Consider the following 12,845-nt stretch of genomic DNA (forward strand, 5'->3'; position numbering starts at 1 on the left):
TTTTTAATACTTTTTAATCAATTTTGTTCTTTTTTGTTCTTTCTCTTTCTTATTCTACCCTTACTCTACAATTCCTTTTAATAAGAAGACATGTACAATCATTTACTAATATTAGGAAAAAATAAAAATTAGAGACTTATGCATACCTTGCTCTCTGCATATCTAAGTTCCGAAAGGCAGTTTGGTTAGTAGCATTCTTTGGTTCTTCGACCTATAAACATGTTAGCCCAAAAAATTTATTATCTATTCACTACAACAAAGATAAATAGTACTCGCATACTTAGTTTTAAAAAAACAAAGAATTTAGTGAAGATACTTACATTTCTATCCATTTCCAAAAAAAATTGTTGTTTTTTGTTTTATTTGAGGTTAACTTTTCTTAATTTCAGTTATCAAAACCTTAATGTAGGTTAAGGATAGAATTGGAAAGAAAGAGGAAAAAAAATTAAAAAGTATTAAAAAGCAAAAGGGAGTGTAAGTGGAAAAAAATGGAGTGAGAAAATAAGCTCCCTTAATAAATATAAAATTAGGTGATTGGAGGGGAGAGAGAACTGATTAATAAATATAAAATTAATAATTTGACTAGGGAAGATAAAAGGACATTGCATTGTGTGCTGTTAGGTTTGTTTAATTTTTTAATGGCTTAACTGTTACAATGCACCCTAAAACATTGGTCAATCATCACTTTACTCCCTTAAAGGTAAAGTGACCTACTTTGCTCCCTTCACCAACGTTTGATGTTCCACATTGCCCCTACCGTTAACTTCATCCAAAAGTCCATTAAGTTTGATGACGTGGCAGGGGTATTTTAGTAATTTTGTGCACCTAGGTATTGAGGCCCAAAAAAGTCACGGAAAGCCTAAAGACATTCAAAGCCCAATATAACATATAATGTTGGTCATGCGTTAATTCAAGCTGTATTTTAGGAATTAATTTATTAAATAAATATATAAATAGTCATGCCATGCCAAATCAATAATACATTTTCCCTATGCCAATCACCTACCAAGCTCACATGAACCCAAGTCATGTGGTTTACGGGGCTTGCACGAGGGATTGTGGTGTGGAAATTTACGGAGGTCCACAAGGCCCACGGAAGCACTTGGATAATGAAGACTTTGGCCTAGCTACTTGGGAGCACCAAAGTCCAAGCCCATTACTTAGAGTTCTCCAATGTGGGTAAGCAAATGATGTAATAACCCAAACCTAAAATTCATAATTAAGGAATATTTTATTTTGGAGAAAAGACAATTTTGCCCTCGGAATATTTTATTAAGAAAAATGTGACTTTTTGAACGAGAAGGAATTTGACAATTCCACTTACACTATTGCATTACACTGTTGCGTAGAGCACGGTGAAATGAGTTCATAGACACGTAGTGGGCCCGAATCGGAGTTTTAACGAGAGAGTTATGGTCAAAAGAGTTTCAGTGGCACAACCGTAAATATTTTGAAGTTGGATCTATAAAAACCGTTCAGCCCTCTCTCTCTCCTAGCGAGCGCAGACGGGCCGTCGCCTTCCAGGGATCGCCAGCGCCACCACAGGGCACCACCGGCCACGGGATCGGTGGCGATCGAACCGCTGTCGAGTCCCCTACCTTTCCTGACCCTTCCCCGCCGGCGGCATGGCCTGTGCTGGCCGAAAAATGCAGAAAAACGACTGGAACTCACCGAAAATTCACAGCCGCCGATCTCCTTCCTCCGGCCACCATTTCCGTCTACCCAGGCACTCGGGACCAGGCAGGCCCGCAGGAGAGACCTTCAGGAGGTCTAACTAGCTCGGACCAGGAGCTATAGCACGTACAGGATATCAACCACCGGGCCGTCTTGACTTCCGCACCTTCTTGGTACAAAGGCAATGGTGTGTAAAACGATTAACTTACCTTTATACTATTAGACTGCTCTAATATTGCCCTAGAGTGAGATTGGAACTTTTGGCATGTTTAGTGAAGTGTTGGCTGTTGGTTGTTTGGATAATTATGCTCGTTTTAACAGGTGTAAGTTTTGGGATTGAACGAATTATAGGGGAGACTTTGCCGAAATTTCAGTAGGAGTCATGGTCAAAATCTTTAAGTAAAAGGGCAAATAGGTCGTTTGTGCCCGACATTTGCCAAGTGTCGGACACGCATAGGGCTCGACCCGAATTCCAAGGCGGAATTTGGTTCGGGTCCTGTCAAATGAGATATTTTTCAAGCACTTCCTTTTACCCATAGGAAATAGTCATTTTTCAAATGTCTAGCTTTACCCGTTTGAAACAAGCCTTTTCCAGCACTCCCTATTACCTGCTAGAAACAAGCCGTTTTTAGCACTTCCTTTTACCCGTAGGAAATAATCAGTTTATGGTACCTAGCTGCACCTACTGGAAAATAGCATGCCATAGTGCTCCATTTTAACCATTGGAAATAAGATGGTTCCAGTACCTTCATTTACCTATTGGAAATAAAGGAAAACCTCACATTCTATAAATTGGGAGGCAATTCTCAGCCAAAACCAGCCTCTTGGTTGTTGCAAGTTTTCTCAACGACCATGAGAACTCACCTTTCTTCAGCTGCTGCAAGCATCCCAGTAGCCACCAACCCCCATAAAGCATCACCTAGCTCCAAGCTTTTCCTTCCTTTCAAGCTTTAAACACCATAGCCTTCAAACCTCAAGCTTTTCCTTCCATCCTCCTTCTCTTGAAACTCTTGAAACTCAAACATATCCAACACCAAGCCAAGCACCTGCATTCTCATTTCTTAAACTTGTGGGGCTTTAGCTCCCTCACTCCAAGCTCTCATGCCAAGCTCATATAATCTCATATAAACATCAGCAAGTCATCTTCAACTTTTCGTCGAGCTGCCGGAAACATCAATACAAAACACGCAGCCACTGGAAGAAGAACAAAGTACTCCCCTGGGACTTGCTTCTCCCTAGGGATACTTTGGGCCTAGTTCTCGCTAACTCAGACAAAGGGGCAACGAAGTCTTCATTCATCACTCTATGGCGATCCAAGAATCAACAAAGCCCGGATGAGCCTTCGGACGAAAAAGACCCCAACACTAGGTTTTCTAATTCCTTTAAAAAAATTAAAATACAAACATAAAATTGAAAACAAAATAGGTTTTAGAAAAAGAAAAAAACCCCTACCCATTCCTTCTCCCCCAGTCGCACCAAATCGACCTCCTCCTTCTCTATCCTTGTAAGACCTACCAAAAACCCATCGCTTCACCCCCCCCCCCCCACCACCCCCCCAAACCCACAATCCACCCTTCCCTGTGCAGAACCTTGAAACCTATTCCTCCCCCCAACCCGCTACCCACCCCCTCCCAGCGTAGAACCCAAACACCCATTGCCCCCCTCCCCCTGCAACCCACTCCCCTTGGGCAGAACCCAAAAACCCTCCGCCGCCACCCCCCACTAATTTCTTCTATGCTCCCCCCTTTCCCCATCGCCCCCTCCCTCTAGTTTTTTCTACCCCTCCCACAGAACCCTAGCCCTCATACCCCCCTTCTCCCCGACCTGTGCCCCTCTAGCCATTTTTCCCATCGCAACCCACCCTGCACAGAGAGAGAGAGAGAGAGAGAGAGAGAGAGAGAGAGAGAGAGAGAAAATTCAGTTAAAGATAAACTAATAAATCGATGATAAATTAAATGTTACCTGATCTTGTGTTGGTATTAATGGTGTTGTGCCCTTGGAATTGAGCAACAAATAGAAAAGAATTTTAAATTCCTGAAAACAACTTGCCATCTCTGTTAGTGTTGAGCTCCTGGAATGGGATCCTGTAAGAACTGCCATAATAAAACTGCTGGTATTCGATGAGGGTTATTGTCCCATCGCCATCTAAATCCATTGCTTCAAAATCTTCCCATGCCTTATCCTTTTGCCCCTCTGACAAATTATCAAAACAAGCTAAAGCATCCTCTCGTGTTTCTTCCATCTCCAGAAGCTATTAGAGAGAGAGAGAGAGAGAGAGAGAGAGAGAGAGAGAGAGAGAGAGAGAGTTCAATTTTTTAAAATTTTAAATTATTGTATTTTAATTTTTTAATCCATGCTGGAGGTGGGCTCTACTTTGCCACATTATCCACTCAAATTTGGGAATAAAAAATCTAGGTGCACAAAATTACTAAAACACCCTTGTCACATCATCAAACTTAATAGACTTTTGGATGGAATTGACGGCAGAGGGCATTGTGGAACATCAAACCTTGGTCAAGTGTGTAACAACCCGGTCCTTAAATGATATTTAATTATTAATTTATTAGAGGGGAAGACAATTTTGCCAATATAATAGTTTATTAGAGAAAAGTTGACTTTTGACAGGGAAATAAATTGGGAATTTCGCTTGCACCGATGCATAGAGCGCGACGAAACGAGTCTGTGGACACGTAGAGGACTCAAATCGGAGTTGAAACGAGGAAATGACGATCAAAAAAGTTCAGTGGCATAATCGTAATTTTTGTAAAGTCAGATTTTTTTAAAAACCTGAAACCTCTCTCTCTCCTCTCATGTAGACAGACCTTCCTCTCTCTCTCTCTCTCTCTCTCTCTCTCTCTCTCTCTCTCTCTCTCTCTGTTTAGGCCAGCCACGACCTCCTTGGCTTCCGACAAAGATTCCGACCACATCCGGCCGCCTACGGCCACGATTTTGGATCCATTCTCTTCGTCTCTCTCTCCTCTACAGAACTATGTCAATTTGCCGCCTCAAATCTAAGGAAGTTAAAGCCAAAATTCGAGCCAAAGTGAGCCCAAAAATTTGAAATAGTAAACTTTGGGGAATTTTCCGGCTGATTCCGGCAGCCACAGCTTAGGTAATTACATCCAAAATACTCTCCTATCTTCCCTTGGTGTTATCCCTTGAAAACTCAATGTGAATCCATTCCAATTTCTTTGATTTTGAAACTAAAATTTCTAGGTTTTTAAGAGACAGAAAGCCTCGTTCGAGGGCTTTAACGGTGGAATTGATCGTCGAGCAAAGGTATAAAGTTACTACCCCTGATGTGCTTAATCCGTAGGTATGATTATTGGCCGGCGGTTTGGAGTTTTCCGATCGCCGAAAAATTACTCAATGCACCCGCCGGCGGTGGTGGAGCGTGACGGCGCGTCGCCAAGGTGTCAATGTTGGATTTTTGTCCTAGAATGTTCCCCACGTCGTCATGAGAATGACGGTATGCTCGGATTCCAATTTGGATACTGTTTGAGCCTCGAATGAATTTTGCATATTGTGCAATATCTAGGTTTAATAGGTTCGGACCGTTGGATTGAACCCAAATTCACGTATGTCGTACCTCGCATTTCTAGGATCGTGTAGGATTCGAAGGATTGTGAATCGTAGTCCCGGATACTCCAAAATCGAGAACCCTAGGGTTAGTTTTATAGGAACCGTCCGATCGTGCGATTGTGAGCCATCCGACCATCGGATCGAGACCATACTTTCCAGACATGTGTCCTGGGCTTGTTGGAACCTCTAGGAACTTCCGGATCATAATTGTGAGGTCGTGGGCTCCCGGGTTGACTTTTTGGGACTTTAGTGCTTCTTGAGTTTCAAGGCACTTCTCAACCATCTCAAATGTAAGGAAAGCTTTTGTGGGCATAGGAAATGTTTCTAAAGTTAGTGCGTGCACTTCTAGGAGCCGAGGTTCATATTTTTATTTAAATACTTATATCAAGCAGTTTTGTTAATTAAATATTCGTGATGTTTTAATCAGGCACACGGGCACGGACCAACCCGCAGGAAGGACCTTCAAGAGGCCCAACTAGCTCGAACCAGGAGTGAGTGGACCTTTGCTTTTTAAATGATTTTATGCAATTTATATTCATAATTTGATCTGTAGAAGTATGCAATAGATCGAGGGCTTTCTGGCATGTATTGCTAAGGTTAAGTACTTTATTTATTTGCTGCCAAGATGAGAGTACCTGAGTTTAGTAAAGGTAAGAACTTTAGAAATCGATTAGGATGGCAGCAGAGTTTTAAGATGAGAGGAGATAGTGTTATTTATTTTTAAGTAGAGTCTTTAGTTAAGTCAGCATGCTTGACTTTTGCCCCATGAGACTTAGGATATTCGAACTATGGGAGCGAGAGATGCAACTCAAGTGGGCTTAGTGCCCCTTGAGTCTTGCGGGGATGGCGGATCAGGCTAACCTGAGTCTTGCGAGGGTGTGTCACCATAGTGACACGAGGAATAGATAGTAATTAAGGGTTTTGGCGAGAATAAATACGTATACCTAGGCCTATATGGTAGGTTGAGCTTTACTTCAATATCTTTCAGCAAGAATATTGTTTGATGTTATATGTATAAATATGAATGTATGAGTATATATGAGGATATTGATTCAGTTTTTATAACTATTTTTACAATGGGGTTAGTGCGTTCTTATACTATTTTCTAAAACTTTGTTTTTGGTCCACTCACATTTTCAATGTTTTGCGCCCCCAGGCAGTAGGCGCGCACAGTGATCCACCACAGGGTCGTTTCCCATTTTCTGCGCTTCCCCCTTCCTGATGTAGGACTCTTCTTAATTGAGTTGACTCTTTTTTTAAATTCTTAGTGGTTGTTCTGATAACCTGCCCTAGAACTTAGATTTAACTGTTGGAATGTATATATATATATATATATATATATATATACACACACACATGTTGGAAGTTGGATTGTATATATATGTTTGTTTGACAGGTGTAAATTTTGGGAATTGACCAAGTTACAGGGGATACTTTGCCGAATTTTCGGTGGGAGTCAAGCTTAGTATTTTACCGAACCTTAAAGGGAAGGGTCATTTGTGCCCGACACCCAACAGGTGTCGGACATGCACAGGGTTCGGCTTGGATTCTAAAGCAGAATTTGAGTCGGGTCCTATCAAAGGGGGCAAAGCGGGTCACTTTAACTTCAAGGGGATAAAATGAGAATTGACCAATGTTTCAAGGTGCATTGTAGCAATTAAGCCTTTTTTAATTTGTAATTTGATTGGAGATGTGGAGTGCAGTGTGCGCTTGTTATGAAACATGGAGTTTATGTCTGTTTATGAGTATTGGTTGTTTTTTTTGTTAGTCAATGTAATTCTAATCAAATAAATTGAAAAGGATTACAAAAGGTGGAGAACAACATGCTAAAGAAAAACCGAAACTCGAGCAAAACAAACAAACAAAGGGCCAAACAGTAAAGTACGTAACAGACAAAGTGAAGGCCCAAGAACAAAAGCCCAAACTGAAAAAAAAAAAAACATAAAACTCTAGTTCTGAGCATAGACCACAGCCGCGCCACCCAGAGACCACTTGCTGCAACACATCGCAAATCCGCAATAAAGTTAGGCAATAGAATTAAGATGGGCTTTGGGTAATTTTATTGTTTGGTCAAAATGAGAATTTTCTTTTAAACAAGCATGTGAGGCTTAAGCCCAAGAACTTCAACAAGCTATATAGGGCCCAAGAATGCTTATTTTTAATTTTACATATATGCTCATGTTTTGTAATATATGTTTATCTATACATATAAAGCAAAAGGCAGAAAATAGTGAAACATTCAAAATATCAAAAAATGTCATTGGTTAATCTAAACATTAAGAATTAAAATTATTAATTAAATGAGGATAATATAGTAAATTCACACTTTTTTATATTAAAAAATTAAAATTAAAAGAAAAATCAGATAATGAATCATATTTTTTAGAAACACAAATACCCATTATCTTTTTAAATTCTAAAATAATTTAAATTTAAAAATTATTAAAAAAAAAAAAAAAAAAAGCCTCTCGCAGGCGCCGAAGCACGTGCAGAAAGGCTAGTATATTTATAATTTAATACACATCGAAAGGCTTATGCCTCAACGCAATGAGGCTTTCGATAAAATGCCTTGTTTTACACCTTAACGTTTTAAAACATTGGGTCCAACATTTGTTTGACTAAATGCCTCAAAGAAACTTTATGTTTCGTTATGAATAAATGTAGCTTGTTTGTATTGTTTTTTTTTTTTTTTTTTTCACAAATTATGAATGGTATTATTATTATTTAAATTTTAAAGGTATTTGGTTGTCTAAATTTTTGTTTGGAACTTTTAGTTTTTTAAATATTGCCCTTCCTTCCCATGAAAATTTTATGACTCGACCACTATTATGACCAATTTGAATAGTGCATAAATTTTTTTGCCACACTTAGAAATAAGAATGCACCTATATAGGGACCAACATGTTAAAATGCCTCAAACTATAAATTGTAAGATCCTTTTTGGTTTGTTCATAACTTGAATTAGTTTTTAAAACAATCGACTCAAATAGATGCTCATTGATCAGAAGTGTTTTATTTAGTTTTGTTTATTTTCTTTGACAAAAAGACTTGTTGGAAATCACCATTTGGGTTTGGTCCAAATCCAACTAATAAAGGCATGAGCAAGGTGCTTGAATCCTCCCTTCCTTAATATCACTCGTGTGTAGAAAGAAAAAACTAATAAAAGCATGAGAGTCTTTGATCATCTCACAGTAATTGGACGATGAATTCTTAATAAGAGTGACCCATTTATCTTTTCTTTGTTGATTTCTCTCTTTTTCTAACAGCCAAACATGTTTTCTTTAACCTATATCCCTTTATGCAAAAATCTATTTACCCAGTTAACAATGAGGCCAACAAATCAATAGGGTCTAATCCAGTAGAAATGGGCATTAATTTGCACACCAGTAGTTCAGATTTGAACCTTTATAACACCTTCATAATGTGTGTGAGAAAAATTCCTCTCCCAATATCAATTTTATTAATAATAATAAATTTAAAAAAATTAGGCCAATAACATAGCTATCTTTGCACGTAATAAAAGTAGCCTCGTCAGCCCAATATTGCTGTCATTAGAAGTAGACTTGCATGAGAACAATTGGTTTAACTTGGTGGTGTAGTAACTGAAATTTAGGCGTACAACCCCCTACATAAATAGAAAGTGGCAACGCAGTCCCTTTCAGTTAGTCCAGAGTCAACACCACTGTTTCGAAAATATCAAAACAAGAGAAGGTGTTTCCTCCTTTCAATCCGGCGGTAGATGAGATGTCCTTTTGCTCCTTTCAAATTGAACAAAAAAAAATGTTTCATTGCCATTGACAAAGGCACAAAGATTAGATGTCCAATATTTATCCAATAAATTCTAGTCTTATCCTAATTTTTAGTTAAACTACTAACTAAATATTACAATTGATATAGCCACCGATAAATAAGGTATCAAATGAAATTAGATATGAGAAAGTGAAATGCACAACATCAATTGAGTTGTAAAATTAATGTGTCTAGTATCACTCGTATTTATTTAATTTATAAGTTCGGCACGGAACTGAATTTTCCAACATAAAATGGAAGTCAAGGGGCTAAACTAGAAGAACTATATTGCTAATGAACCCGAAAACCTTGATGTGCCTAAAATTTGAGCAGTACCAAAATCATTTAAGGCAATTGTTGGGGTCCACTTGAGAGAACTTAAATCTACCTTGAAAATACAACAACTAGGGGACCCTTAATGTGCCAACCCTATATCCTATTTCATCAAATAAACAAGAAATGTGACTTGGAGAAGCAGTTGAACTAAAACTTTAGGAACAACCACCACCAAACAACTCCTGTATATTCATCATTTTAATGTTCTATTTCATTCCAATCCCATCAACCAATCCATGGCCACACAAGATTTCAGCTTCCCCACTCACAAATTCCCTTGCACCATCGATTCACCCCCTTTGTGGCGCTTATCTCCTGCAGCCAGCTCCAAAGTAGATGATCAAAATCATAGTGAAGAAGAAGAAGAAGAAGAAGACGACGAAGAAGAGATCGTCAACATCAATGTAAAGTATTGTGATCAGAGAAGAAAGAGCTTTTCGTATATTGAACGCGGCACGAAAATGGTGGAGAAAGATCAAGAGAGTAGGGATCATGATCATGGGGAGGAGAAGATGGACATGCTTTGGGAGGATTTCAACGAAGAATTGAAGTCAAGAAGTAATACGACGTCGGATTATTCTGGTGGGTTGTCAAGAGAGATGCTTCACTTGGGTTGTGTTAAAGCTTTCAAGTTGACCAAAACAAATGGTGATCATGCGCTTTCGACCAGGAAGCCCAGCGTGGTGGCGGTTATGAAGGTCCTGAAAAGGCTGTTCTTCCTCCATAACTCTCATCACAAACTCAAGAAACCTGCTTGGTGATCAAATTGTCTACCTTCAGTTTTTTTTTTTTTTTTTTTTTTTTTTTTTTTTTTTTTTTTTTTTTTTTTTTTTTTTTTATTATAAAAAGAATGGGGTTATACTAGTGCTGATTTATTGTAAATAATTTGATAATATATATAGACTATTGTCTGTTTAATAAAAAGAAGGATCAGGTGTCACTCATGACCAAGTCATGCTTTGCATATGATCTCATTTCAGCGCATTTTCTATAATCTGTAAGGATAAGCTTGCATTTTTATTCCCTTCTGATACAAAGAAATCTTTCACTCAATCTTAGTTTTACGTTGTAATTTACTTGCATAATAAAGTGAATTCTCAGTATAATAAGTGGTGAATGTGGGTCAGCTGCTCACTACTAGCAACATCGATATTATCCTCAACTTAACCATCTTTAAAGCTCAATATGTGTAGGGATCACAAAAGGCCTCGGTAATTTTAGTAGCGGAACTATTCATTATATCTTGTATTTTATTTAGTTAAGTTTTCGATGTGGGACTTATATTCTTCAACATGCCCTTTCACATGGAACCACCACATAGTAGGCTACCCGTGGGGCCAAGTCCACATCGGAGTCAAACATTAAAGCCCAATACGTAAACATCACGTATTGGGTAAGGGTAAACATTCACTACTACGATTTAATATTTGCGCGACGGAAGTTTGCGCGACGAAGAAACTTTCGTCGCGCAAGAAGCACTGTTGCGACGAAAAAAATATTCCGTCGCGCATACAACAGATAACTAGCGCGACAAATAATTTCTTCGCAGAAAGAGTCTATGCGCGACGTAACTAAATTTCGTCGCGCAAAGGTGGTAAAAAAAACCGCGTCTATGTTATTGTTGCCAAACTCTTGCGCGACGACAGAGATCGTCGCGCATGACAATCTTGCGCGACAATTCCTGCTATTCGTCGCGCAAAGATGGACAGAAAATTGGCTCCTATTATGGCGGTAAAAACATTTTGCGCGACGAGAGTTTTCGTCTCAAAAGACAACTTAGCGCGACGAAAAAATCCACCGTTGCGTAAGAAAACGAGGGAAACTTATTTTTGGCGCCAATATGCAGGTGGGTTTTTGCGCGACGGAAGTGCCCTCGTCGCGTAAAGTTTAATAGCGGTGCGTTCTTGCGCGACGAAATAGTTTTATTAGCGCGACGAAAGTTACACTTTGCGCGACGCCGGATTGTATACGCGCGACGGAATTTTGTGCGACGAATAATTTTGTTCGTCGCGCAAAAAAGCAGATGTCGACACGTGATTGCGCGACGGAAATGTTGTTTTGTGCGACGGAAAAGTGGGTTTTCGCGACGGCGTTTCGCGCGACGAATTTGCCTTGTTCGTCGCGCAAAGTCCTTCTTCTTCATATTTGTATCTGCCATTGCAGAGGCAGAATGCAAAAATTGCATTCTGCCTCTCTCTCACTCTCCCTCCCTGCTGCTGCTCTGCTGTGAATTCAGTACGTTTATTAGGTATGTATTTTTTGTCGTTAGTTTAAATGTATTAATGTAAATTCGTACTAATGCTATTAATTTTGTTCTCGTTAGGGATATTTGTGATTAGTGATTGGTGGAGAACGATTGAGAAGGTATGTTATTGTAAAAGTTTGTTTGTTATGTTTGTACTTTTTTTGTGAAGTTATATGTTTATAATGTTGTGAAATTGTGCGTGACGTAGCACAATGTGTTGTGATGTACGAAGTTAATTGAAATTAACTTCGTACTTTTATTTTTATGTTTAGTAACACGAAGTTTCCCGTTCGAGATTAGTTGGATTTCGTGCATGGATGCGTAAGGCATGACTGCGGTCCAATTAATTCTTGAATTGTCCCATTATTTGGACAGTTTGGTAATGCATAGTGTTGTCACATAATCTTCGGCTACAGGATTAGGTTTCGATTGTGGAGATTTCGGTGTCATCTCGGTACGTTCTTCGGGTGGTACGTAGGTATTTATACCTATGCCCACTTCAAGAACTGTGTCGAGATGCTGCCGAAATTAATCCACGCCGAAATCTAATCTCATGTAGCCGTAGGTTACGTGACAGGACTATGCATTCCCGAATGGGATAGGGCCCTTACCGGAGGCATAAGGTGACATTATAACTTCGTATGAAGTTGTTGTGATTGTTGTGTCGTGATTGTGGTTTCAGGAATTATGAGCAGAAGGTGGATACAGAACCCGAATAGATGCGCAGACGAATACTTGGATGGAATCGAGGATTTTATTGAGTTTGCACGTAGACACAACCCGGGTGCAACTAGAATCCGTTGTCCTTGTAGGAGGTGTAACAACACGTTGTTTGAGACAATTGAAAATGTTGGATTTCATTTAGTAAGGAATGGAATGATTGAAACATATAGCATTTGGAACCTTCACGGCGAACAAGTAGACCATGCTTCGTCTTCAAATGCCCCAAGAGTGGACAATGTTGAACCTATTGTGGATCCTAATGATCAAGTCATGGGTATTATACAGGATGCTTTTCCATTCGCATCGACCAACATCAATCAGGAAGGGGAAGATGACGTGCCTACACCAATAGACAGTGCGGAGTTTGAACAGTATGAAAAACTGTTAAAAAATGCCAACCAAGAGTTATACCCGGGGTGCGAGAGCTTTTCCGTTCTCACTGCCATTGTGGAGCTAATGCACGAAAAATAAAGTATCGTATGTCGAACTTGTGTTT

General features: G+C 39.3%; 1 protein-coding gene across 1 annotated transcript; it reads left to right on the forward strand.

The window, feature by feature from the left end:
- Positions 1-9,617: 9,617 nt before the first annotated feature.
- Positions 9,618-10,142, forward strand: LOC117638333. The gene has a single exon (XM_034373466.1). The coding sequence runs from the start codon at positions 9,618-9,620 to the stop codon at positions 10,140-10,142; it is 525 nt and encodes a 174-aa protein (XP_034229357.1).
- Positions 10,143-12,845: the final 2,703 nt, after the last annotated feature.

The sequence above is a fragment of the Prunus dulcis genome, chromosome 8 (genome assembly GCF_902201215.1).
Source record: "Prunus dulcis chromosome 8, ALMONDv2, whole genome shotgun sequence".
Lineage (NCBI taxonomy): Eukaryota > Viridiplantae > Streptophyta > Magnoliopsida > Rosales > Rosaceae > Prunus > Prunus dulcis.

Coding starts and splice junctions, on each gene's coding strand:
- LOC117638333 (XM_034373466.1), top strand. CDS start 9,618: ATGGCCACACAAGATTTCAGCTTCCCCACTCACAAATTCCCTTGCACC.